The sequence below is a fragment of the Zeus faber genome (genome assembly GCF_960531495.2).
Source record: "Zeus faber genome assembly, chromosome: 11".
NCBI classification, from domain to species: Eukaryota; Metazoa; Chordata; class Actinopteri; order Zeiformes; family Zeidae; genus Zeus; species Zeus faber.
In genome coordinates this window covers 24,308,842-24,334,954 of record NC_137205.1, presented here as the reverse complement: position 1 = coordinate 24,334,954, position 26,113 = coordinate 24,308,842, and the positions used below count along the sequence as shown (strand labels likewise).

Below are 26,113 nucleotides of genomic sequence, written 5' to 3'. Positions count from 1 at the left end.
TCCAAGATGTATAATGACTTTCATTTCACATGTGAAAAAAAAAAACAGTGCTTGTATTTAGTATCAACCTCATTAGAAATACATTGTTTGTACAAATACTAGCACTGTACTTTACCTTAGTGTTGGTCTAAGAACCTAGTAACTCCTCTATATCTTTATATATATATATATATATATATATATATATATATATATATATATATATATATATATATATATCCCCCTCCCTCCCTGTCCCTCTATACAAATATTATGATCTCTCTGATGAGAATTAGTTCTTCAGTCTGGATTGGCCAATAAATTAGAGGCACGATTCTCGTTTACTCATCAGAGCTAATGAGGCTGATAAAATTACCTCGAGGATCATAATTACAGCCCAGTGGCAGATTCTGGCACTGTGGATAGCACGAGCACACACACACACACACACACACACACACACACACACACACACACACACACACACACACACACGTTGGACCATATTACATCTACAGTAGCCGTATAGGCTTAAAAAAAACAAAAAAAAAAAAACTAAATATATATATTTTTTAAAGTCTATTAATAGCAAAACACAAAAAATACATACAATATTTAATACACAATACTGTTAATGCATTTGGGGAGTCTTCTCACATACAACACATTCAGTGTGGTAACTGTTGGGCAAATTTTTTTTAACAAAAACAAAAAAAAAAAAAAAAAAATTCTGAAACAATACCACAATTTGCACCTTTCTGACAGAGCCATTCAAACTGATTGTTTTTTTTTTAACCGCCCTTTCACATAGATTAAGCACTTCATGGGTAATGGCGTATTTTAATGAGCGATGGCAGCCTGGACAGCCCGGCTCACCTCGGAGGATTGCGTTTCATCACACATTCACAGGATGAATTGTCTTACTTATGAATATTAATATCCCTCTAATTTGGGGCTGTTGTTAATGCTTGTCGCTAGGAGCTCGGCAAATCAGGTCCCGTTCCTGTTAAAACCATGTATTAGACGACACCCCGACACCCCCACCCCCCACCCACCACCACCACCCTACCCCCCCCCCCTCACGACACTAAGCCCTCGCCTTTGATTCTTAATTGCAGAAGTGCAAGTGTTTGCAGTAGATGGGGCGCAAAGCTTTAATTAACTCTAATATCACACATATTCAGTCTCCACTGTCACAGGCATCACGCGTCACTTTCTCTACCAATACCATCTCCGCTCAGCGCCGAAAGATCGTTTTCCGCCCAAGTTCACGATCATAATTTCATGCATTTCAAAACGGGGATATGCATTTACCGCCCGCCTGCCGCCAAGTCGCCGAATTATATTGACGTGAGCAAATTATCTTGATGCCTTCCTTTAAAAAAAAAAAAAAAAAAAAAAAAAAAAAAACCACCCTTGATGGTGCTTCCTTTGCAGAAATTACCAGCGCACAAAGATATAATATTCAAATATTCAAAGTGGAGACCGTATTGCACTTTGCAGTCCACAACAGGAAAAAATAAAAAATTAAAATACGCACATCTGAGAATCTTTCAAAAATGGATTTATTGGACAACAAGTTTAGTTTAAAAACACTTTATATATTAGATATAAGAACAGTCCATTCGGATTTAAAAAATAGTAAATAAAAGAAACATCACAGCACCCCCCGTCCCCCCCCCCGTCCCCTTCGCCAACTGCATAAGCGTTTTCACAGATGAGTGACTAAGCAAATCAATAAGGTTCCCAAAATCGGAGCGGTCCAACGGGCGAGGTGAGGAGCGGTCCTTTAACAGATATTAGTAAAAAGAGTAATGTTTAATTAAAGCAGGTTGGGAGATAAGGAGCTCAATACAACCCTATAGTTTATAAGCCTTCCCTGGCCATAAGCTACAGCTCGGGCTAATCCTCTTTTCACATAACATTATTGCCTCGGCGCAGCCCGACATTTTTCAGCATTTATAAAATTAGCAAAGAAATTAACTGTCTGTGCTGTGGCAAATTGGATTTTAAAAAGTTCCTGCCGTGGCCATACTGCATACCCAGGCTGCCACCTACAGCACGGTGGGGAAACGCAACTCAACACGTTTGGCTCCAGGTCCATTTGAGAACGTTAAAAACAACCTTTTTGGGAGAGGGGGGTTAAACTTGTCCATGCAAGGCCTTCAAGGGAAATTGCATTTTTTAAATATTAAAAACAAAAATCTGTTTGATCTTCGATTACGTAGATTACAAACAGCTCCTCCCCGCGGGGGTAAAAAAAAATTAAAAAATAAATATTGAAATTAAATCAATCTACATTGTGAAGTACATTTTATGCAGGACATATTTTAGATTTTCCGTCCGGTGGGAGAACGGGGACGTCCTTGTATTACACACTTATTACATTTCTAATTAATATCCGCTCTAAATTCAGATTTTCATGGAAATTACACACTAGGAAATGTATTTCTTGTGATGAATCATATACAGTATATGTATAGCATGTATTAAATCAAGTAGTGCAACTTTTTTTTTTTTTATTTTAACTTTCTTTCAAAACAGTGAAAACATGTGAATTTAACCCTGAACGCACCTGTGTAACACATTGACAAATCTGCCCAGATAATTCCCATTTAAATCAAAACTCTAGAGAACTCGAAACCAATGAAAATAACAAAATAGAGTGAAATTGAGAAAATAATAAAAAAATACAGTGTAAAAAAAACATTTGATACACAATACTTGCTTAATTCTTCAACACGATAACACATTTCAGTTAAAGACGGCGTTAACAGCCCAGACCCTTCTGAGCTGCTGCACTTGGATTTAAAGCAGGTAAAAATGACAACATACTTTTCGGATCATTCCACCGCTCTTCTACTTCTCCGCCTGAACAGTTTGGAGATGGATGACTTCCTTTTCTTCTTTACTGCTGTTAAGCAAATTGAGAGAGTTTGGAGCAGGACACACACACACACACACTTTTTTTTTTTTAAAGGGAATACATACCAAGATTCTGCATCATTTTGTTTAACTGCTGATCCTCTTCCACCTCCCTGGAAAAAATAATAAATTCTGTAAGCCAATGTTGTCTCACTGTTCAAAGGAATACGTCCAAGAACATCTAAAAATATCAAACCAAAATGTGCGGTTCACAAATCATTTCAACATTATTTTTCAACATAACTCAAGCTCATTAAAAATAAAATGGGGTTGAAATGACCGCGTTACCTGAGCCGGTCTTCATCCAAGCCCTCCACGATGGCGTTCCTGCCGTTCACTATCTCCACCAGCCTCTCCATCAGCATTTGCTGCCGCTGCCGCTCCGCCGCCGTCTTCAAATTATCTGTCACGGCAAAGGGACGGTTCAGAACCCCGGAATGAGCGACAAGGAGGGTAACAAAGCCCGCTGTGATTCATTGCTCTACCTGGCTTCTCCAACAGCCTGCGAAGTTCCCCCTCCACTCCCGGCTGCTGCCGCTCCAGGTCCTGGGTTCGGGCTCTGCGTGCGGTAATGACAAGTTGCCACGTGCGCTTAAAAAAAAACCATAACACTTAAGATGCTGATTTTTTTTTTTCCCTTTATGCAAATCCTGCAGAGAATCCTTATAAAACACTGTTCAACGCAGCCTTTGAAAAATAACTGATATAGTGGTGGAAATCGGAAGTTTCTACACTCAAAGTGACGAGGTTAGAAAAATAATACACGGCTCAGAAATCTCATTAAAAAAAAAAAAAAAAAAAAGGCAATAGAGACATCTCGGACATAAATGTAAATTATAATGGAAAACTCTGGAAACATTTAAAACGTCTGGGATTCGGACTCACATGTATACGAGTTCAGACTCCTTCCTGATGTACATCTGCTTCTTCCTGATGAGGTTAAACCAGTCCACCATTAAAGGGTCCATCAAAATGTCTCCCCCGCCACCTGAAAACAACAATTAAAAAAATTAGTTATTTATACATTAATAGGATGATCATAACTTAGACGGCCACTTACAGCCTGATTGTACTTAAAAATAATAGGAAAAAATATTCTCTAATAACGGAGGTGATTTCAATAACTGAGAAGAAAACAATAAGAAAAAAAACTAATAAATATGGACTTGGAATTTAAGAAGCACTTGATTTATTCTCTGGCACAATTGTTCAGTGTAGTGCACGTGAAAAGTACTTTAAAATGCACAAAATGTACTTTTGTAATAGAGTTGGCATTAAGAATAACATTGAGAGAAAGAGAATTCACATCCACGACTCCGAAATATTTGGATATTAAAAACGCTGGAGTTGAATTCCTTGAAAATGTAGTTTTTCCCCCTTTTAGATCGTGTCACATATTCACGAGTTGAAACTGAAGCGATAAATTAAGGGTAGGTTCATGGAAAATCAATATCTATGAATTCAATCATGTTACAGAATAGATGTAAAATCACATTTAACACAAGTGATGTTAAAAATACTAGCAAGCAATCAAAAAATTAAATAGGAATGAGGGACTAAATTCTAGTTTCTTTGGATTTTGTTCCTGTAGTAAGGTTAAATGTTCCCAATACAGAAGTGAATAACATTGCTCATCTCGTTCCAATGGCACCTGTCAAGGGGTGGGATGTATTACGCGGCAAGTGAAGTAGAACATCAAGTCAGTTGTTGATGTTGATGTGTTGGAAGGTTATGCGTAAGGATCTGAGTGACCTTGACAAGGACCAAGTTGTGACGGCTAGAAGACTGGGTCAGAGCATCTCCAAAACGGCAGGTCTTGTTGGGTGTTCCTGGTATGCAGTGGTTAATACCTACCAAAAGTGCTCAAAGAAAGGACAACCGGTGAACCGGCACGTTGATGCGCATGGGCAGTGAAGTCTAGCCCATCTGGTCTGATGGCACAGAAGAGCTACTGTAGCACAAATTGACGAAAAAAGTTGATGCTGTTATGATAGAAAGGTGTCAGAACACACGGTGCATCACAGCTTGCTGTGTATGGAGCTGCGTAGCCACAGATCGGTCAGAGTGTCCATGTTGACCCCTGTCCACCGCTGAAAGCACCTACAATGGGCCCGTGAGCATCAGAACTGGACCATGGAGCAATGGAAGAAGGAGGCCTGGTCTGATGAATCACGTTTTCTTCTACATCATGTAGAGGGGTGGGGTTACGGTGGGAGCCGATGGAGCATCTGTGGGATGTCCTGGAAGAACAAGCCTGATCCATGGGGGCCCCACCTCACAACTTCCAACAAGGATCTGCTGCTAACGTCTTGCTGTCCGATACCACAGGACACCTTCAGAGTCTGGTGGAGTCCATGCCTCCACGGGTCAGCGCTGTTTTGGTGACACGAGGGGGAGCTCCACAACATTAGTGGTTATTAGTGGTGGTTTTAATCTTGTGGCTGATCGGTATATGCACAGTATGCAGTGATAATCTTCCCAACATCACAGGTAGTGCACCAGACATGTCTAGTGCCTCCCCTCCATCCACAATTACCAACGCCAGTATCGTACGGGCCTTCCCAGTGGCTGATTCCATTGACATAGTAAATGCACTTCTCACTGCCACTGGTTCATTACCAGTTTCCTTGGTGGCCAACATCCATCCCCAACCATCCTCTAACACCACAGCGTTACTAGTCAGTCAGCTGAAGCTCTTCGGGGGGGGGGGGGGGGGGGGCCCCAAAGGAGACATTTGCCTCAGCTTCCCGTTCTTGACAAAGACCCAAGGCCCTTGGATGCAAGGTGCAGAACGATCTCAGGCCTTTCACTTAAAGCTCCGAGGCGAGGGCAGGTGTGAGCCTTTAGGGTGAGGAGACAGACCGAAGGCATGGGTGGAGCCAGACCTCGGAAGAGCGGCATCGTCGTCCGGGACCAAGGCGAACAGACCTCGATCACCACGACCAGGGAATCCCCAGGCTGGGCCACGCTCAGCATCAGCGACTGAAGAAAAAAAAAAAAAAAAGTGCTCTTCCCTTTTCCTGAGTTCAACCTCCAGATGACCCATTTCCTTCCTGCGCTGTGAGGCAGCAAGCAGACGGTTTCCACCTACAGCCATCAATAAAAAAGCCAAAAAAAAAAATAATAAATGAAACCCAGGGAAGCAAGCTGGAAACCCCAAACCCGGGGTGACAAAAACAAAAAAGTCAGATTTGAAAAGAGCAAAATCATCCATTGCTCTGTGTGCCCAGTCGCGGTGGAGTAACACAAATTCAGGTTTCAATGGAGTTTCCCCCTCAAGAGCAGATCTCAGATCAATGTCCAATGAGTGCATTTTCAGGTCACCCGTGGTAAAGCGCCTCGACATAAAACCATTCGATAAACGGTTACAAACCCTGTGAACTGGGTAAAGCAAAACAAATGACACACTCAATGATATGCCCCCGTTTCTTTGTCGGAAACGAGCCCAGGAAGAAAATATACAAGACCAGACCGTCTGAGCATATGCAAATATAAACATTTTGCTCAATGATTTGTGTCTGTAGACGCCGCGACGTCTGGGGACAAAGGAGGAAATTGTTCCGTTGTTCCCAAAGCTCGTCATGGGGGGGGGGGAGACTCTACAATGGAATCGGAGACTGAGGTTTGGCTTCCAGCTCGCACATTTAAGTAAAAAAACAAAAAAAAAACAAGAAAGGGGGCCTCTTGCACTTCTAGGACAGGTGCATGGAAAAAAAAAAAAAAAAAAAAGACAGAAGCGGAAGGAACACATCGTGTCCAAGCCGCGTTGACCTTCAGCGAGGAAAACCCAGCCCTGCGACCGCGGCCTCGGAGGAGGAGGAGGCGTCCCAGCGGCCCCGTCTACGCCGCTCACCTCATTTGGCTGGGGCGAGGGGAACGGTGGTCAGCACATTACCCCTCCGGTGCGTCGACGCGGGTCCCGCAAGGAGCCGTATTTTAAAACATGAGAACGGGGACCCTGCACCCCGCAGATAACACTCCCTGCTGGGGGCAACATAGCCACAGCCATTTACAAAAAGTAAAAAAAAAAAAAAAGAAAACCAATTGTGTGAAAGTTAGTCACTGTTGTCCACCACAGATGAATTAAAATGTATGTTCGTCCATGTGCTTATGTATTTTATGGTGCCATGTATATGATGATTTGGTATCTGGGACCTTGTGCATTTTAAGCAGCTTGTGTTTCAGTGTGTCATGGTGAGGATTGGTGCATTTCTGACAGATGATTGGAGTAAAAAAAAAAAAAAAATGAAAACAAGTTATGGAAAGTAAAAACACAAATTGAAAAATTCACAAAAATTGCCGAAAAATACGAAACAGAAATAATCGGACATACCAAAATCCACAGCACAAACAAATGCAGCCAATATAGAGTATAAATGATAATTATAAATGTCTATGTATTTACTAACTTAATAGAGTTTGTATAGTGTATTTGCACTTGATGAAGTCCATGTTATGCACCAGCTGGTGTCTGTATCCTGATAACCATGTTGGGGGGAGACTGTGTGTACCTTGCTGTGGTTGAGTGCGTGTGTGTGTGTGTGTGCGTGCGTGCGTGAGACAAATCATCGATACCCGTCTGTGTACTGAATGTTCGCATGTGGCGGCAAATGAGTTTCCCCCCCTTAGGGGATCAATAGAGGTATCTAACCATCCATCTATGTTTGGATGGATTTTTCCTAAAGCAAAGCTATATTTCATTAACAATTTCAATTTGGAACATGAGAAGTGTGTGTGTGCGCGTGTCTCTCTCTCTCTCTCTCCATGGAGGGTAAAGTACCTTCCTCCTCGAAGCTCCGAAGCCTTTTCTCCAGCTCCACTCCCTCCCGCTCCAAGACTCCCAGCTCTGCCTCGATGCCGTTGAGCTCCTTGACGATCTGATCCGCGGGAACCTGGGGACACTGGATCTGACGGGACAAAGGGAACCAAGCGTCACAGCAGATGATGAGGAAGGAAAAAAAAAAACACACCCCAACCCCGTCTTTACATTCTTTTTAGCCTGTCGCCGTCTCCTTTTGCCGAGACAGTCACAAGAAAAAGAAGCATGTTTGGATGGCTGCTAATTAATCTCTTAAGAGACTTAATGTGCAGAACTTACGGCGGCTGACCTCGTTTCAGACCTGGAGGCGTCGGATGACAAATACTTTCCCTTTTTAGCGCCTAGGAGGTAGATGAAATGGGATTAGATGGAGCTTTCAGCGGCGGCTCGTCAGCAAAGCATTGTCGCACGTGACTTAACCCGATCCTTTATGTTCTGACGGAGGTCTCGCCCGCACAAAGAAACTTAAAATATCAACAGGACGGGTGAGGCCAAGTGTCTGGCACCGCTGATAAGAGGAGAGAAAGGAAAGAAGACAGAGAAGCCCACAAACCATGACCTGGGGAACCAACAGATCGTCAAGATTGAAATGCGTATTTGAATTACTTTAGTATTTTGGATACTCTCGGGCCTGGTATTAAAATGTTTAAATTGCTTTTCTAAAAGGGAAAAGCCAGGTATCCCCCCCACCCCCCCTCCAATTATTGGGAGTCAACCTGAGTGATTGGCGTCAGAATCTTTTCAATTGATCCAGTTTTCGGCAGTCGGCTGAAACTGTTCTCTCAATACCGGATCAATTTAAAAGATTCTGACGCCGATTGACTACCAACCCCCCCAGAAAAAAAAAAAAAACACCACACAGTTGTCCATCAAACAATAAAGAGCATTATCTCGCGCGGATCAAGGAAAACGAGTGGGCGGTCTAATCTCGTTAAAATCGTAATTACCTTTTAGATTATCCACCGTTCCCTAAATTGGGAATTCTACAGCGTTTATGTAAACATTTCCCTTTTTAGGACAGAATTTAATTTGGGAGTCGGCGACACAGACCCTGTGTTTATAGCTCGGCACAGAAAACATAGCGATTGGATATATACCAAATCTATATCCAATTACGATGAAGCCCAAAACATGACTAATGCTGTGTAATTAGTAATTAATTTTAAGTCATTAGGCAGAATTAGTCATGTTTTGGGCGTCACGCTTCATTTCATACTTCCTCTTTATCGAGTTGCCACTAAGAAAGACATTTTTACCTCTGGTACCATGTCAACGTGAGAGAAAAAAAAAAGTTTATACATTCCCCAAATTTTAATTGTTGTTTAAATATATATTTCTTCACATCAGTGATGGGTTTTTATATTTCAATGTTTTGTCCCCCCCCCCCTCACCCCTTCTGTCCTAAAATCAAATCTCATTAGATCTGAGAGCTCCGGTTGAAAAGACGCAAAACTTGAGAAAATAAATAAATACTGAATCACTGAGTCGCGTTCTAGAGAGAGCAACATTTCCGGGGCATAAAAATACAGCACAACATACAGCCACAGCGTTTCTTACGCTTTATATGTGAACGCAAACGTTTGTGGATTTTCAAACTCATATTGGACGGTTGGGAACGACACGCCTCAAATCGTGGCCCATGACCGCCCCTGGAGACCCCAGGCGAGGGGGAGGGGGGGGGGGTCCCTGCTCTGTTTAGGATGCACCTGGACTCCTCCTCCAGCACCTGTGCAGATGTAACACTTTCTACGCGCGCCTTCTTCTAAAGGTGCTTCCTCTGACACCACCGCTGCCTCACATTAAAAAAAACAAACCAAAAAAAACAAATACTTGTTCTTCCATTCTTCTATTTTATGCCTCATTCCATTTGTGATTTATCTCATTTTACGTGATGTAAAGTGTCTTTGAGTACCCCGAAAAGTAATAATATGCATCATTATTTAACTGGGGATAATACCGGTTATTTTAAACCGCTTTGGTGGGAAAGACTGATGCACAGATAGCTTTAGGGACTAACAGACGTACTTCAGTTCAATTTGAATTAAAGTGAAATAAAGCGTTTCCCCCAACTGACAAAGTAATATCAATTTTGCCTTTTCTGACCGAGCAGTGAAACGTCCCCACGTCCGCGCCCGACATTGGTTTCGTCCCTCAGTTCCACGAATCAAACTTTAAGGGAACGAGGCACCGTGGGTGGGAGTTGAAGGAGAGAAGAGTGGGAGAGTCTCAAGATACTTAACTTGTTTACGTCGCCGGATAAGTATCAGAACAAATAAAAAATAAAAACAAATCGACCAATAGAAAAGTGAGAATAAATGCATGGCACACATTGAACATCACACAACTTCAGTGTAGATTGCTGAATGACCATAAAAAAAAAATTAAAATTAAAATTAAAAGGAAAGTCACCTTTATTTCCCGCGCTAGGCTGATGTTTCGGCGCAGTCTGGGGGTCCCTGCGTGTCGGCTGGGGCGGAGACGGAGCCGTAAACGCCGCGGATGTGGGCACGGCGGGACACCTGGACGCGCTGAAGGAGCTTATCGGGGGATTCTCTGAGGGGGGCTGGGGTCCACGCTGCTGGGTGTCAGCTTCCGGGCTACTACAAGGACCACACGCCTTACTCAGCGCTTTATAATGCACAGCGTAGGTGGATCCTTCCATGTATTCGGTGTATTAAATGATATTTTTGGAGAGAGACGGATCAGAATCGGCATTTACTGAAGGCTCACCTTGGGTTTCGCAACGGCAAAGGCGGGTGAGAAGGAGAGGGCGGTGGTTAGGGAGTAGGAAACACAGAGGCTAGGAGGTTAGGCGGTAGGAAAGGGTCTAGGCCAGGCACTCGTTGGGGCTCAGTAAGACGGGGGACAGAAGGAGCGGCCGCACCCTGAGCCAGTCGGCAAGAACAGAGACGGGCGAAGGGGGAGGAATCTGCAGTCTGAAGGACGAAGAGGCCGCACGGTCAGGGGTCAAGGTCACAGGTTGGGGGGGTGGAAAAAAAAAAAAAAAGGTTTGACGCCGGCGCCACTCACCTCAGTCCCGGTCCAGTTTTAACGGGCTTGAGCCTGGATCGCCAGTCCTGACACATGGGGTCTGCAGCCGACACACAAACAGATTCAGGGAGATTAAAAAAAAAAAAAAAACCTCATAGCACTGGGAGATGAAATGAAACGCCTTCCTTAAAGCCACAGAAGGAAGCTTTGCGCTTCCAACGGATCCGTACAGTGGCCCGTGCGCTACATGAAAACCAGCCTCGTCCATGCCACCATGCCGTCCATGGCCGTGTCGGCGGATGGCCGCGTCGGCCAACGTTTCGTTGCAGCGGCTCGTTTGTTTTACAAACTCAAAAGGCCGACGGATCCCCGGATCTTTTTAAAATCGGGACTCTTAGTGGAGATCAACAGCGGATAAACCGGCAAGGAGCAACTTGTAGGAGTTGCAGTCAACCGTAGCCGACAAGTTGTTATACACAGGAGCGGCAGAGCACCGAGGAAATGGAATGATGGGTGGGCGGCTTTGGACCGCGGAGAGGACCAGGGTCGTCGCATCGAAGCCAGGGTCACCAAAGGCCTCTGGCGCTCCCCTGCTGGAAGACAATGAATAAAAGTAAAGCGAGCCTTGCCTTGGGCGGCGGGGCGCGGGCTGGCGGGCCTCGCCGCGCCGTGGACGGCCTTGAGGCGACGGGATGATTCCGTGTTGTTTGTTTGGGTGGAAGGATGTCCTGTCCGGCTTCCTGCCGCCGGGCCCTGGGCGGTTTTGTCTTGCCTGAAACCAGGAACGTCCGAGGCGTTTGGCTCGTCTCCAAACCTGCGGTGAGAGCAGAGAAAAGCTTCACGCGGCAGAACCAGGATTAAAAAAAACAAAAAAAAAACGGGGGGGAGAGGGGGGAACATACAGGGCTGACCTCCGCTTTGCTGATCGTATGGTAAACTTGGCCGTGTTGTTGTTATTGCAGTTTTTCTCAGCTAGTTTGCCGGTCGTCGCCGTCCCGGCCCCATCGCCAAAACTCGCCGGGCGCTCACTCTGCTTTCCGGGGACGTTTACGTTTGAGGGGGCGGGAGTCTTCTTGCCGTCGTCGCCGGGAGCCGCCGCTTGGAAGAACCTCCGCCGGGCCTCCTGGGTCTTCTGGGCGGAGACGGTCCAGGACCGCGAGACGTGGGGCGGCTCGTCTCGCTTCAGGACGGGATCGGAAGGGGCTTCCAGGACGGAGACGCCGCGCCGGGCGGGGCCGTCGAGGTTCGATCCCCGGACGGGCTGGAGGGCGACGCCGCTGTTGGACGCGGCGCCAGAGGAGAAGGGCTCGGAGCCGCTCTGCTTGTTCTGGTGGCGGGCCCTGCAGACGAAGGTGCCCGGCTCCTTCCCCACCGTAAAGGCGGCGGAATGGAGGAGGGCGGAGCACTCGCTGCATCTGGGGGGGGGGGGGGGGGGGGGGCACGACATCAACGGGAAGTAAATATACACTATTTTACAGAGCGTAAAACCTGAGTTCAGCGCTCAAAGCAGAGTCTTACTTGAAGCAGCTCCTGTGGTAGAGCTTCCCTTCCACGAAATGCCGCTGCACCAGGTGAACGTGCTCCTGGCACGCCACGCATTTGCTGTTCAGCGTGCCCGTTTTACCGGCGTTCTCGGGCACAACCGCCGCCTGCAAAAAATAAATAAATAAATAAACCAAATCACGGCCGCCTCATCGAACCGCCGCAGCGCGCAGAATCCGGCCCCGACGCGAGGGCCCGGGAGACGGAACCCACCTGAAGGGCAACTCGGGCCAATTTGGGCGACGTCTCGGCGACGCGGGCGGGCGGCGCACGGTTCTCGGCGGCCGTCTTGGACACGAAGGTTTTGGCCACCGCCGGAGGGTTCCTCCTCTGCGACAGCTCCTCCTTGGAGCCCTCTGCCGGCCTCTTCACACCTCCGACTGAGAGAGGGAGGGGCGGTGGCTTCCATTACAAAGCGGCACAAAGTCAAACCAAGAACATTACGGTCGGTGGAACCATGACCGACGCAACAGCGATCGCCTTCTTATTCTCACCGGCGGGGCGTCCGTTGAAGTAGTTGTAGTACTGGGAGACGTAGGTGAGGACGCTCAGCCTGTCCGGGATCCTCAGAGCCACCATGTCCTCCGCATCCAACAGAGCGGGAATGCCAAGCTTTTCCTCCGCCACGCGGAACGCCTGGAGAAAAGTGAAAAAGGGACCGTTTCATTGAGCGGAACAAGCAACGGTTCTTCATAAACGACTTTAAAGAAGTCAACGTTTTTCTCCCCCTTTGTATGTAAAAATAGAAACTATTGTAAATGCAACTGTGCGTTGAAATGTCAGGCAAACATTCCTAAAAAAAAACAACCAAAAGAAAAAAAAAAAAAACCCCAACCCTCCCCATCCCCTCGAGGAGATGGGGAGGGTTGGTTTGATGAATAGCACATTTCCGGTGCACTTGCAGGAATAAGAAAGGACAGGATATCAAGCATTGTTTAAGATCTGGCCGAATGGGACCATCAAGTCAAAAAAAAAAAAGTTTTTTTTGTGAATTTGTGAGCCGGCTCCATCTCTAAAATGCCACAAAATTTTGCTTGTCTTGCCTCGAGGGGGGGAAAAAAAAAACAAACAAAAGAAAAAAAACCCAAAAAGACACCCGTGTGAAACATGACACAAGCAGCAGCCGTTCATAAAATATAGAAGGATTCCTGTAGCCTACAATATTACTTACAATTCATCACAACGGCATCCACGTTTAAGCAACACCCTCGCGGACGCCAAACGAGCGCACAACGCCGCGTTCGGTTTTAAAAACAGATGAAAAGTAATAATGTGTCCCGGACGCCGGCCTACAGTGACGTGCCAACACCAGGTGGAGCGGCCGGTGACACGACGCCTCATCCAAAATAAATAAACCCCGGAGGGATCCTCCTCAGATCGGGTTCACAGCGGTCCAGGAAGCGGGGACGCGGCGGGGGACGGAGGCCGCGGGGCTCCGGGAGGAAACTAAATAATGCACGTTGGGGTGAAGGGTTAGTCTTAATAAAACTGGGTCAAATAGACGAGGGCCGCTCAAAGACAAGAGTTTCTCCCAGTTCAAGACGGGAATGAAACGTCGACGCTCAGGGAGGTCAGGCTGCGGATTTACCCGCATTTCTGTCGCAGGTTGTGACGCTTTCAAAATGTCAGCGTTTCACGGTGATTCTCCAGTTAAACGGTTCACAGTGGCTAAAATGAGCAATACAATACAGTCCAGTCAACATCCTACCAAATTGTTGTTCCCAAACACGTCATCTTTGTCGAGTGAGTCATAGTCTCTGCGTGGGGGAAACAAATACAGATTACATTCAAATAGATACTTATTTTTCAAGCGTATTTCCATAGCAAGGGTACCAAACTTCAGAGCTGTTCTATCATTACCAGTTGGAGTGAGAACTATTTTTTTTTATTTTTTTTTTTAAGTACTTTATATTGAATTAACTAAACTGATCCAAATGGCATGAGGTTGATATTGGCAGCTTCAAACTGTTTAACAACCCTTACGAGACAATAACATATATAGTATGGAGCTCATATCTATTTTCATTATCAGGCAAATAGAAAGAATTTGCTTTCCCAATATATTATCAGCCGAAAATAACATTAATGTCAACTTAAAACTTAATGTCAGGGGTGAGCCAATACTTTCAAAAAAAAAACATCAACTCAAAAGAGAGCCAATTATATATTTGCAATATACATATTTCCGAATATACCAGTTATTTTGTATATTGTAAAGCCCATAATCATATAATTTGGCAAATACATCCCCGCGTAATATACTTAAAATCGAATCATAGAAAATATGAAGAGCGATCATTATATTTCTTAATATTTATATTTCAAATTCTTGAAGCAATTTTTTTTTTTTTTACAATATCGTGTGTGTGTGTGTGTGTGTGTGTGTGTGTGTGTGTGTGTGTGTGTGTGTGTGTGTGTGTGTGTGTGTGTGTGTGCGTCCTTGAGTATATTCATCGCATTAAACAGGATACTTTTCCCCCCCCAATACATGTGAGTGTTTGCTCCATGAGGGGAACTGGGAGCGGCCAGCCTCCAGACACACCCCGCAGGCCGCTCCGTGGCTGCGGGGAGCGCGTCTCTTACATGAGCTCGGGTCTGTGGCTGTGGATGAGCGCGCAGAAGGCGAGTCCGTCCCTGAACGAGCCGCTCATGTTGCTGATGGACACGCCGCGGTAGCCGTCGCACCGCAGCCGGCACCACCGCTCCAGAGCCTTGATGGCCGCCATCCCATCTGAGGTGGTGGTGGTGGTGGTGGAGATCGGACCCAGGAGGCGAAAAAGAAAAGCTTCCCCGGAGCGCTCCGGGTTTAAATAGGCGCCGCCGCTGCGTTCTGTTTCCTGCTTCACCCCCAGGGGGCGAGGCCATTGGCTGCCCCGGGAGGAGCCGGTGCTTGTTGGCAAAAGATAAAATAAAATAAAAACAAATTCATTTGAGTACATTTAAGAATTTACATAAATAAACATAAATAATAATAATGATATAAAATGTAATACAATTTAAGAATTTAAATAAATAAACATAAATAATAATAATAATAATAATAATAATAATAATAATAATAATATAAAATGTAATACAATTTAAGAATTTAAATAAATAAACATAAATAATAATAATAATAATAATAATAATAATAATATAAAATGTAATACAATTTAAGAATTTACATAAATAAACATAAATAATAATAATAATAATAATAATAAGTACAATTCAACTTTAAAAATAGAGATGAAATACAAAAAAAAAACCCTAATAATAATAAAGGCAACTGGCTGTTCCCCAATTACCAACAAAGTCGCGGATCACGTATAAAAAACTTCCAGTGCTCTCAAGCCAATCGCCAGTTAGAAAATAAAACAAGATCAAAACATCAAAATCATATTGACGTTCGCATCATATCAACCAATCAGAAAAGGCGTTACATTTATTCCAGTATTGCCCCAAAAACAATGGTTTTATTGTAACGTATTCCAAGCGGACTGAATGTGTTCAATTCATTTTAAATTGATCATGAGAAAAAGATTGTTGCACAAATATAAATACATAAACTAATTAACCTTCATTTACTGCATGTGTTAAAAAAATAAAAGTATATATATATACACACACACACACACACACACACACACACACACACACACACCGCCTCTACTAAGCCTAGCTTTTCTGTTTGTGTGTTATGTGTTCTGCTTCTAATAACAAGAAATAAAATAAAAATTAAAAATAACAGCGAAAATGTCACCTTCCATTGTCATGAGAACAGTAAGGAACTGGGGATTTCACGTCATTGGCGCTACAAGGTCACTTGTCTTAAGTTTTCACCCCAACTGCAGTCAAAATTGATTGAAATGACTGGGATGGCCTCGGCGTATGACATCACGTGGGTTAATGATGTATGGTGTTTTGGGTGAATAATATTGATGCAGAATGTCAAAGCAGATGTATCCAGTGAAGCTCTGCACCGCGCAGCTTAAATACAACTCTACCTCTTCTGCTCCACCACCACCAGCCAATACACCTCCACTTTGATTACCTGAGTGGAAGTGAGTTGACAGTGTTTATTGTTGCAGTCAATCAATTTCACAGTGTGGCAATTTCATGTTATCATTGTAATTTGGTGTCCTCATTTTGCACACATTAGGGGCCACCTAGATTGTCTGGGCCCCTAATGAGCTGACTTCATTGTCGTCTAACAATGACGCTGCGCCACCCACCGCCTCACCCCGCCCTTTGTGTGTGTAGTTGGAATTTAAACTCGGGACAAAAGCACAAAACATCTATTCAATAACGCCTGGGAATTGACTATACTTAGAAAACTGCATATCTGCTTGTGGTGCTTCTTTTTTATTTTAACTATGCAAAGTCTTTCATGATTTTAAAGTGGTAATCCATACCATTATTTTGTTAACAAATCCCATATTTGATACATTTCTTGAGTCGGCACCTCATAAGAAACAGCCATTCTGTGTTTTTGTGTTATGCACGTGCTCCTCGAGATGCTTTTTCCATTGTTGGTGGCGGGGTCCGTCTTCCCCGCCAAGAATGCAAAGATTGGAGAAGTGAGGTGAAAGGCGGGCGCGGTGCCTCGTTGCTCCGTGAACCGTGGATACGGGTGAACTTTCACTGAAACCATTCAAAAAGGTTCCAAAGATTGATATGTCTCATACATATTGCGCGGCGCACAGCATGTAGTGAAATGTTCTTCAGGCAAACGCCAGAGACTGTGTCGGGCAGAGTGTTATAGGAAGAAAAAAAAAAACTTGAAAAAGATCAAATAAAAAATCTATATACAGCATTGAAGACATACCAACAATCAACCACAGAAACGATGTGTGGTGTGGGGACGGTGCGGTTTGAGCAGTTGCACCTGACCTGGATCTAGGATCAGAGTGGCTGCATACCTGTTGCTCATTGGTTGGTCTAACGAGCAGCATGTAAAACCCCCATCCCCACACACGTTCAGGATAGGAGCCAGTGTCATTAAACATGTCTGTCTGCCCCTGGGCCAATTCCAACTGGCCAACTCTCTGCAACAAACTGGTGTTTACCACCCCCCTGTCTTCTGTGTCTCGGCGGCGGAGGTCCCTGAACACGCGTGTGGTAGGAGGAACTGCCACATTATGTACATTGTGTAATGCTTCCTGTGCAATGTTTGCAAACTGAGAATAATATAATGAATATTGAGGAATATAAAATGTGTGCAACTATTACAGCATTGAGAGGGACACAGTATTTATGAGGTGAGTCCTAGTTTGCGACAGAGCTCAGTGTCTTTACGGCTTTGGGGAAGAAGCTCTTTCTCAGTCTCTCTCTTCTGGTCTTGTGGCCGTGGAGGCGTCCGCCTGACCCGTGCCACTGGAACAGTCCATGGTGGGGATTCTCAATAATCCTCTTCGCCCTGGTCCTGCACCGTGTGGCGTACAAAACCTGGAGGGGGGGTGAGCGTCGTCCCGGTGGTACGCTCAGCCGACCGTTCCGCTCTCTGCAGGGCTTTGGGGTCCTGAGAGCAACGGTTCCCACACCCGGCGATGATGCACCCTGGCAGGATGCTCTCGATGCCACCAGAGTTGAAGGTTTTCTGGATCTGTGGAGAGACTCTGAACTTCCTCAGTTGTCTGAGGTGATAAAGGTGCCGCCTCGCCTCTTTCACCAGAGCGTCTGTTTGTAATGCCCACGTCAGGTCCTCGGTGACGTGTACACCGAGGTACCTGAAGCTGCTCACCCTCTCAACCGATGGTGAGGCGGGGGCGTAGATCCTCTGCTGCGTCCTCCTGAAGTCCACGACCAGCTCTTTGGTTTTGCTGACGTTCAGGTAGAGGCTGCTGGCCCGGCACCACCGTGTCAGGTCCTCCATCTATCCCGGGATTACCGTACGCCTTCTCGTCATTGGTGGAGATCAGGCCCACCACAACTGTGTTGTCGGCCAACTTTACGATGGTGTTGGAGCTACTCTTGGCCACATCTCATCTGTCTACAGAGAGTACAGCAGAGGACTTATGACGCAGCCTTGGGGGACTCCTGTGTTGAGGATGCAGGGGGTTTGAGGTGTGGCAGCCCACCCTCACCACCTGGGGTCTGCCGGTCGGCAAGTCAAGGACCCAGTTCCACAGGGAGGTGGGCAGCCCACGTTCCCAGAGTTTGATGACCAATCTGGGGGGCACTATGGTATTGAAAGCTAAACTCTGGTCAATGAACAGCCTTCTTGTCTATTCTTGTCAAGGTGGGATAGGGTGGTGGGCGGCACACGGGAGATCGCGTCACCCGTCGATCGGTTGGAGCGGTAGGCAGACTGTAATGGGTCCAGGGTGCTTTGGAGAAAGGAGCGGATGTGACACTTATTTAATCTCTCAAAACATCTCACGAGCACCAAGGTGAGAGCGACAGGACGGCAGTCGTTCATGTCGGCTGTCCTGGCTGTCTTGCCACCGGAACAATAGCGGACCCCTTGAAGCAGGTGGGCACTACGGCCTGGGCCACGGAGATGTTGAACATGATGGTGAATAGCCCGTAATCCTTGCCACGCCTCTGGTGTCAGACAGCTGGAACTGAGGCTCTACTAGACGCTTCGCCGCTTTTCCCAGTTCCCCTCAGTCGTTAAGACGCCTTTTGTAATCGAGAACAGCGCCCTGGGAGAAGGAAATATCCCCACCACCGCAAGTGAACAAGAACAAATTAAAACAAAATCAATGGATCAGAAGAAGGCAAACATTGGTGAAAAGAAAGCGATCGTCTTCAGGGTAAACTCGGATGTTGCAGCTTCGAATGGAATCCTGGAATGCGTCGTGAAATCCACTCAGCGCGGATGATCTCACGGATTTCCACCTTTTTTAGGAAGGTTTTTGAACCAATTAAACACCACCGGTTGTTGTTTAATCCTCCAGCGGGCATGTCAGCGTGCTGGGGGAAGTTGGAACGTGCGTTCCACCTCGCTTATCTTATGTTGCAAGTTCTAATTGAGGCCGACTATGCTCAAACAAACATTTTGCTTTAATTAGTCCCAATTAGGGAAGCATGGTGGCACAATGAGTGGCACTTTTGCCTTACGGGTCCAGAGACCTGGATTCCAGTCTCCTCCCCAGATATCCGTTGACGTGGTGTGTTAACATGCCACGGATGCCAGAGCGGTGTTGCTCAACCGGTGGGTCGCGAACCAAAACGACGCTGCGGGTCCATTAACCCCGAGCTGAGATGAAATCTCTGAAATTTATATGTGCCACAAACAGAAATGTTTACATCTCACAGCAGGTAGGTTTGAGGGAAGTGACGTGTGTAATCTTTTTAAACGTTTACAACACTGTGCATCATCAATTGGACGGACGCACGAATACAGATGATATCCAAAAGTGTGCATTTGTGACAAACAGTGAACGCCGTCTACGCTGCCTTGAAGGCCTTGTTTTTATCCAAAAGTGTCCAGAAGAGGGCGCCAGGATACGTTGCTGAAAGAGCTCATCATGATGAAATGATCATTGAAGTTCCAAGGCACAGCGCAGAGGAAGCAGAGCCAGCAGAGCCCTGGAACATGTTGCACTCGAGCGGACCTGGCTTTCCTGCTTTCACACACGCGCTGAACGTCAGTTGTATGCTGAACGTAGGTCGTGTAAGGGTCTCTATGATGTCATATGAAAGCAAGCTTTCAACACATTTTCTGTTCAGCATTTAAACAAACTCCCAAAACAAATATTAATACAAATAATATTACAAATTATAAAATTATACAAATAATAATAATAATTTTAATGAGATGTGATGTTTTTAGCACTTCATATTAAAACATATTCACTTTCTCTCAATGTGTTAGGGTATCGTGGTACACAATTATTAAGTTCAGTATGAAATTGTTCCTTCGACATATTACTTTTCGGATGACGATAACACAGCTGTATTAAGTTTTCCAATATCAAATAATAATAATAAAAAAAACCCCACTTTAAAAGAGACACTTTATTTTTGCTATTTCCGCCGTTTCCCGTCAGACCCGTGTCAGCGTGCAGACTTCCTGCCTCCGTCTGGAGAGCGAGCAGAGGTCAGCGGCGGCTTCGTCACATCACTCGGACGCCGCAGATTATTGCCAATTTTTTAGACGGAATAGCGTGAGTAAAAAAAACAAAAACATGCAAACACCGATGTTTTTAAGCCGAGTGCTTCACCCTTCAATGCAAACGAGCGGCGACGACGGATTTCAAATGAGAGGAAATAAGCCACAGAGATGATTTAACGTGAGAACTTTAATGTGCGATGTCAGACGTGAAAGAGAAACCGATGAACAGTGATTTACATTTCGACCACATGCGATCCACTTAATGTGAGCAATGTCCCCGCCGGAATTTGCTACAAACCAATTAATATGGAATTCTGGATCGGTCCATTATCGCTTTTCAACAGAAAATATAAAAAAAACAAAAAAAACAAATATCTTTACAAAATATATTGATCAAAACAACCATGGAGCTCCCAGTAGAATCCACCACCCACAAAAGAAGCGTTCACAATGACCTTTGACCCATAATGAAGAGTAGATATACAGTATATATAAGTATTTACTGTATATACATATATGTTCAAGTTATTATTTTGGGTACACTCAGGAAGAGGGGGAAGCCGTCAGTCTATGTGCACGCCGTCCCCTTCCTGTGTTTGTGTCTGGGGGGCCGCGGTGCCGTGGATCTCGGCCTCGTGCTCCCTGGCCTTGGCCCTCAGCTTGGCGATGCTGCAGCACCGCAGCTCCTCCGAGGTGGGCCCCTGCTCCGCTTCCTGTTCCTCCGCCGCCTCCCACTTCCCCGCGCCCCCGGGCGCCCACGGGTAGAGTTCCGTCCCCTGCCGCCGCCGCCGCCGCCCCGCCCAGAGCTCCCCGTCGGAGCCCTCCGTCCGCGGCGACCCCTCGCCCGGCTTGCCCTCCGCCTCGGCGCCGTCCTTTCTGCCGCGCGGGTTGAGCTCCAGCTGGCTCTGCAGCTTCAGCTGGCGGCGCATCTTCGCCCGTCGGTTCTGAAACCACACCTGAACACACCCAAAACCTTCAAATCGAAACAGTGAAATCAAATGAAGGTTTTTCTTTTTGTTTGTTTTTTTTCGAAAGCTGTGCGCTAAGATCCGGCCAAAAAGAAAAAAAAAAAAAAATGAAGTTAAATAGATGAAGTGTAGCCTGAGGAGTTAGCTCTGGCAGCCAGTTCGGGTGGTACCGTAGACTTCCACGTCCTCATTGTCTGGTGGACTAAATGGCAGGATTACACCACAAGACTTTCAAGAGACAGCACTCCACATTTAAGGATTTTGTCCATCCCAGTAATGCAAACATAGTAGGATTTACCCAGGGTGGGTGATCAAAGGGCATCACACATTTTGGGATGCTGGGAAGCACCTCAGGAGCCAAGAGTTGAGATGATATCGAACCGACCTGATGTTGTCGCAAGAGTCTCAGACTAGCGACTAGAGACTAGAGTGCGAGAGATTCCGACTCCGTCTCTCAAATCAAACGTGCCGTTTTTCTCGTCCATCTTAAGATTCAGACAAGCAGGTCGATTCCAATTTCACCCCTGCCCATCCGGTGTCAGTGCTGCATGCTAACTGTGTTAGCTCAATGCATGGCTGCGGGGGGGATCAACTAGCCTAGCTCCTGGGAAATAAAGGAAGTACCCCCTTCCAGAATATCAAGGGCTGATTTATTGAAGCGACATATCTTGCATCTGGATGGAGAGCAAAAGTAAAGAACAACACAAGCTTAGTTGCCCTGAAAATGTATTTGGGATTCTTGAATCTTGGCTTAAGTCCTTTAGTGTATACTAGGCAGTGTACACACATCAGCATATACAGCATATCAGCCGTCACACTCCACTGCTCTGTCTGCTTTGCTCGTTTGTCGCACTGTTGCGTCGCCAGACATTCCGCTGTGTTATCCTGCTGCTTTTGGTGTTTTTCACTGCGTCTGAATCGGTGAGCGACGCGGTCTGGTTCATAGATGCACCTGGTCACAAAGTCATGGGGACCAGGACAGGGTCTCTGTTGGACCCCGGACAGGCATCTGGAGAACATAGGGCAGAGACTACCAGGCCTACAGCCGACCGGGCCCTAGGTAGAGACGGGGGACAGACAGAGGGCCAGGACAGGGGGCCAGGACAGGGCCGATGGTGGACACCGAACAGGGAACTGGAGAAGCATGAACATAGATTGGCAGACCTACAGGGCCCTAGGTAGAGAGAGGGCCAGGGCAGGGCCTATGGTGGACAGGACCCGAGGGACAAAGGTGTAGCCAAAATAGCTGATTTGCGGAAGTGCAAGAGACTGAATAAAAACCCCGGGAAAACCTGATAAAATGCACAGTTACACAGAGCATTGCTTTGTTTCGGTAAAACACAAAAACAATGTCCGACTATGTCTATGACCATGAACTTCAACTCTCACATCTCCAAATTGATTTCATTTCCGTTTTGCCATGCATGGGCGAACATTCAGCAACCACTCCATATTTACTTCTGTTTCATTCATTCAGTTGCTTACATTTTCACTACCTGTATTTATGATAACCGTGAAATACCGAGACAATGACGAAAATCAAATGACAAAAGATGTTTTAATTGTATTTCTATATATGTCAGAAAAGACGCAAGAAGGATCGGAAACAAAAATATATATATTAAAAAAATAATAATAATTTGCCACACTTTGCACACTTTCGAATTGCGCTGTTTCAATTTGAGCTTTGACAACGGCAGGTTTTGCCTTCCACACACAGGGCTGAATCGAGCGACCCACCTGCACGCGCGCCTCTATGAGGTCCAGCCGCAGGGCCAGGGCCTCCCTCATGAAGACGTCGGGGTAGTGCGTGCTGTGGAAGGCCTTCTCCAGCTCCTCCAGCTGCCAGCTGCTGTAGTTGGCCCGCGCTCGCCGCTGCTTCGCTGGCCTCTGTTCATCTGGAAAAGCACGGAGGCACGAGTGGCAATTACACAAGCGCCAACAGGGTGACAGGGAACTAATGCTCCAGATTGGGTAATTAGCACAGCGTTCATTAGGCCCACTTTAACATTTGCCTGATAATTGATTGTTAGTTACGAGCTGTTAGCCAATCTTTTGTAAACATTTGCTCTGCGATCAGACGCCGCTCGCTGGCTGTCTGAGAGGAGCCGTGCCGGCGGCGGCGGATTTGGAGAAAAAGCAACTTTTCTTCTGCGTTGGTTCATTAAATCGGGGTCCTTCATAAACATAAAGGGGTCAGCAAAGAGGTTCTTGAATTGTAGGGTTTTAAAATGTTAGTGGTCCCCCATAATATAAGCCCAAAGTCTGAAGTGTGACGGAGTTACAGGTCTGTTCCTACTTTGCAAAACATGTCGTTGCTGTCCTTGTGCCGGTCAGCGGCGCTGATTTGACCACAGATATAATGGTTCTATGTGAACGGGGGCCGTGAAAGAAATGGCCCTTGTTAAGCGGACAGTCTCTCTGAGAGGTTTGGGAGGGACGGCGCGTCGCCGGCAACCAAGCTCACCTATCACCTCGGAGAGCGGCCCGATGGCGGCGGCCTGCGCGGCCAGCAGCAGGGCCTCCTTGCACGGCTCCGGCTGGAAGTAACTCCTCAGGGACTCGTAGCTGATGAAGGGCCCCGGCAGCAGGATCTGAGCCGGGGAGCCCAGCCTGGCGGGGAACGCCGGGAAAAAGTGAGCCCCGGGCGAGTGGAAAACCGCCGGCAACAGCGTGGAGACCAGCTGCCCGGGGCCAAACATCTCCAGGATCTTCGACGAGGACGACGCGTTCATCTAAATCCCCGAGTCCCAGGGGAAGCCCGCGGAGACGGAGAACGGTCGAACGAATGAACGGATCGTCAATAAAAGCGGAGGGCGAGGGTGAGCCGCGCCTCCATCCGGGTGCGGTCGTCGCGGGACGCCGATCGGTCCGCGGGGGTCGGAAGCTCTGGAAGCTCTGAGCCGCCCTGTGTGGACTCTCCAAGGCGCTGGTTTTCCGGTAAGTCAAGTCTCAGGTAAGTGGCGGAGACGGGGCCTCACCTAAGCCTTGTATAGATCCCCTCCCACCCCCACCCACACCTCCCTCCCTCCCACACCCATCCTCCCTCCCAGGTCACATTGCAGGGGTGGGCTTAGAGGACTGATGGGTGAATAACTTTCCTTCCTCGTTGGACAAGGTGTACATTCCTGTCATTGTCATTCAGACGTGCGTTTCTTTCCCCAACTACTTGTAGCTAAACTTGTCCTCCAGCGTCTTATTACCTTTTCCCGACGCCGGCGAACCGAACCACAGCCCGGTCGAGCCGACCGCCCGCCGACAAGTTGGGACGCCTTTGACTTCTGGGATTTCAGCGTGTGAATGTCGGGTCAGACACGTACTGCTTCACGAGCGTGGGCGTTTGCCACGTCAATAACAAATGACCTCACCGAAGAAATGATAGAACGCCAGTCGGGAGGAAGGCAAAACACGCACGATTTCCTGAGATAAAAGGGGCAAACTTGAAACCTTTTCTTTTTTGTTTTTTGTCTTTTAATCTAGTCCAGCCCAAGAGTATAATACAATATTAATCTGATCAAATATAAGGGTTCAGATGGAGTTTTACACCATGAACGCAAAATCTCTATCAACTTAGACATTGTGATTATCATGACACTAAATGAAGTTTTCTGACTTTTGGTGAAGACCTATTCATTTTAGGGATTAGGATTTTTTATTTTTTTTTATATTTATTTTTTTATATTTTAAAATCCTTAAGTTCTAATTAACAGGCTTATTATTAAATAAATCTTATCTTATATCAACACTACCTTAAAGAAATAATAATCCAAGATGATGACGTTTTAAGATGATTCTAGATGTGATTATTTTAAGACCATACCAGTCTGTAGACTAGCAAACAGAATCCTATATCCAGTTTTTTTCTTTTTAATAAATTCTTTGAAAATGACTGCTTTGTCTTTCCCAAAGATCAGATCCCAAGATGACACGCCTTCACACCCTGGCACATTCACATCACGCACACAGGAAGATTATTCACGTTTGCATATTTTCGGCGGCATGCAGCTGCATCGCGGTGTTGAGGGACGCGTGACAGGACCGCGGTGAGAAGGAAACGCAGGTGTGTCGATTAATCCGCAGCAGCTCCGCATCACCTCAGCGCACGTCCAGATCGCTGCCAATCAGCTCCAAAACCACACCCCACGAAAAAAAAAAAATATATATATATATATAAAAAAACAAACAGGCCTGCAAAAGCCAACAGGTGGTGGTTTGGGAGCTTTGATCCTGCGGGAACCGTCTGGAAGCAGCAGCTGGAGCTTCACCTCCGACCACCATGATCCAGGAACTGCTCATCCCTCCACCACGCACCTGTTCAAACAGCAAATTAACCATTAAGAGCCTGGGATACCGGCGTGCCAGGGAGTAAGAGAAGAGAAAGAGACGGAGGAGACACTTTTTTTTACTTTGGGGGGGAGGGGGGTTGCCAGTTCTGAAAAAGAAAAAAGGGGACAAACAGATTAAAAGTGTCGGGCTAAAACAAACACTGTGTGTGGCGGAAGCCGGCGGAGCGAAAAGCCCAAAGGTCTCCATTTGTCCCCGGCACACAGGTAGACACAGGGATCTCAGGTATTTCTTAAAGTAGACCCCCACCCCCTACACCCACTCCACCCCTGGGCCCTTTAATGCCCATTGATCCAGATAATCAGGGGAGAAATTGGGGGGGGGGGGGGCTGTGAGGGACCTGCATGTGGGTAATTGAAGGGGGAATGAAGGGAAACAATAGGAAGGGCTAATGTCGGCTTTTGGTCGGTCCGTGGTCCTCTCCTCTCCCCTCCTCTCAGGCAGCATTTTGGGATCCTCGGCCCGGATTCCAATCACAGTATCGCTGGCCGACCGTGACCC

At 46.4% G+C, this 26,113-nt stretch overlaps 2 protein-coding genes across 2 annotated transcripts; both read right to left on the bottom strand.

Annotated features, from left to right (window-relative positions):
• Positions 1-2,487: 2,487 nt before the first annotated feature.
• micall2a (mical-like 2a) lies at positions 2,488-14,982 on the bottom strand (the record flags this gene model as incomplete). Its single annotated transcript, XM_080010071.1, has 15 exons — positions 2,488-2,893; positions 2,971-3,017; positions 3,193-3,307; positions 3,390-3,463; positions 3,790-3,892; positions 7,685-7,811; positions 10,608-10,659; positions 10,754-10,814; positions 11,344-11,528; positions 11,617-12,129; positions 12,233-12,363; positions 12,470-12,636; positions 12,751-12,892; positions 13,965-14,013; positions 14,840-14,982. The coding sequence occupies 15 exons, from the start codon at positions 14,980-14,982 to the stop codon at positions 2,823-2,825; spliced, it is 1,980 nt and encodes a 659-aa protein (XP_079866197.1). The 3' UTR covers positions 2,488-2,822.
• Positions 14,983-20,863: 5,881 nt separating this feature from the next.
• Positions 20,864-23,970, bottom strand: LOC307237357 (uncharacterized protein; the record flags this gene model as incomplete). The annotated part of the gene is made up of 3 exons (XM_080010070.1): positions 20,864-21,256; positions 23,009-23,166; positions 23,736-23,970. 3 exons carry the CDS (start codon positions 23,968-23,970, stop codon positions 20,864-20,866), a joined length of 786 nt encoding a protein of 261 aa, XP_079866196.1.
• Positions 23,971-26,113: the final 2,143 nt, after the last annotated feature.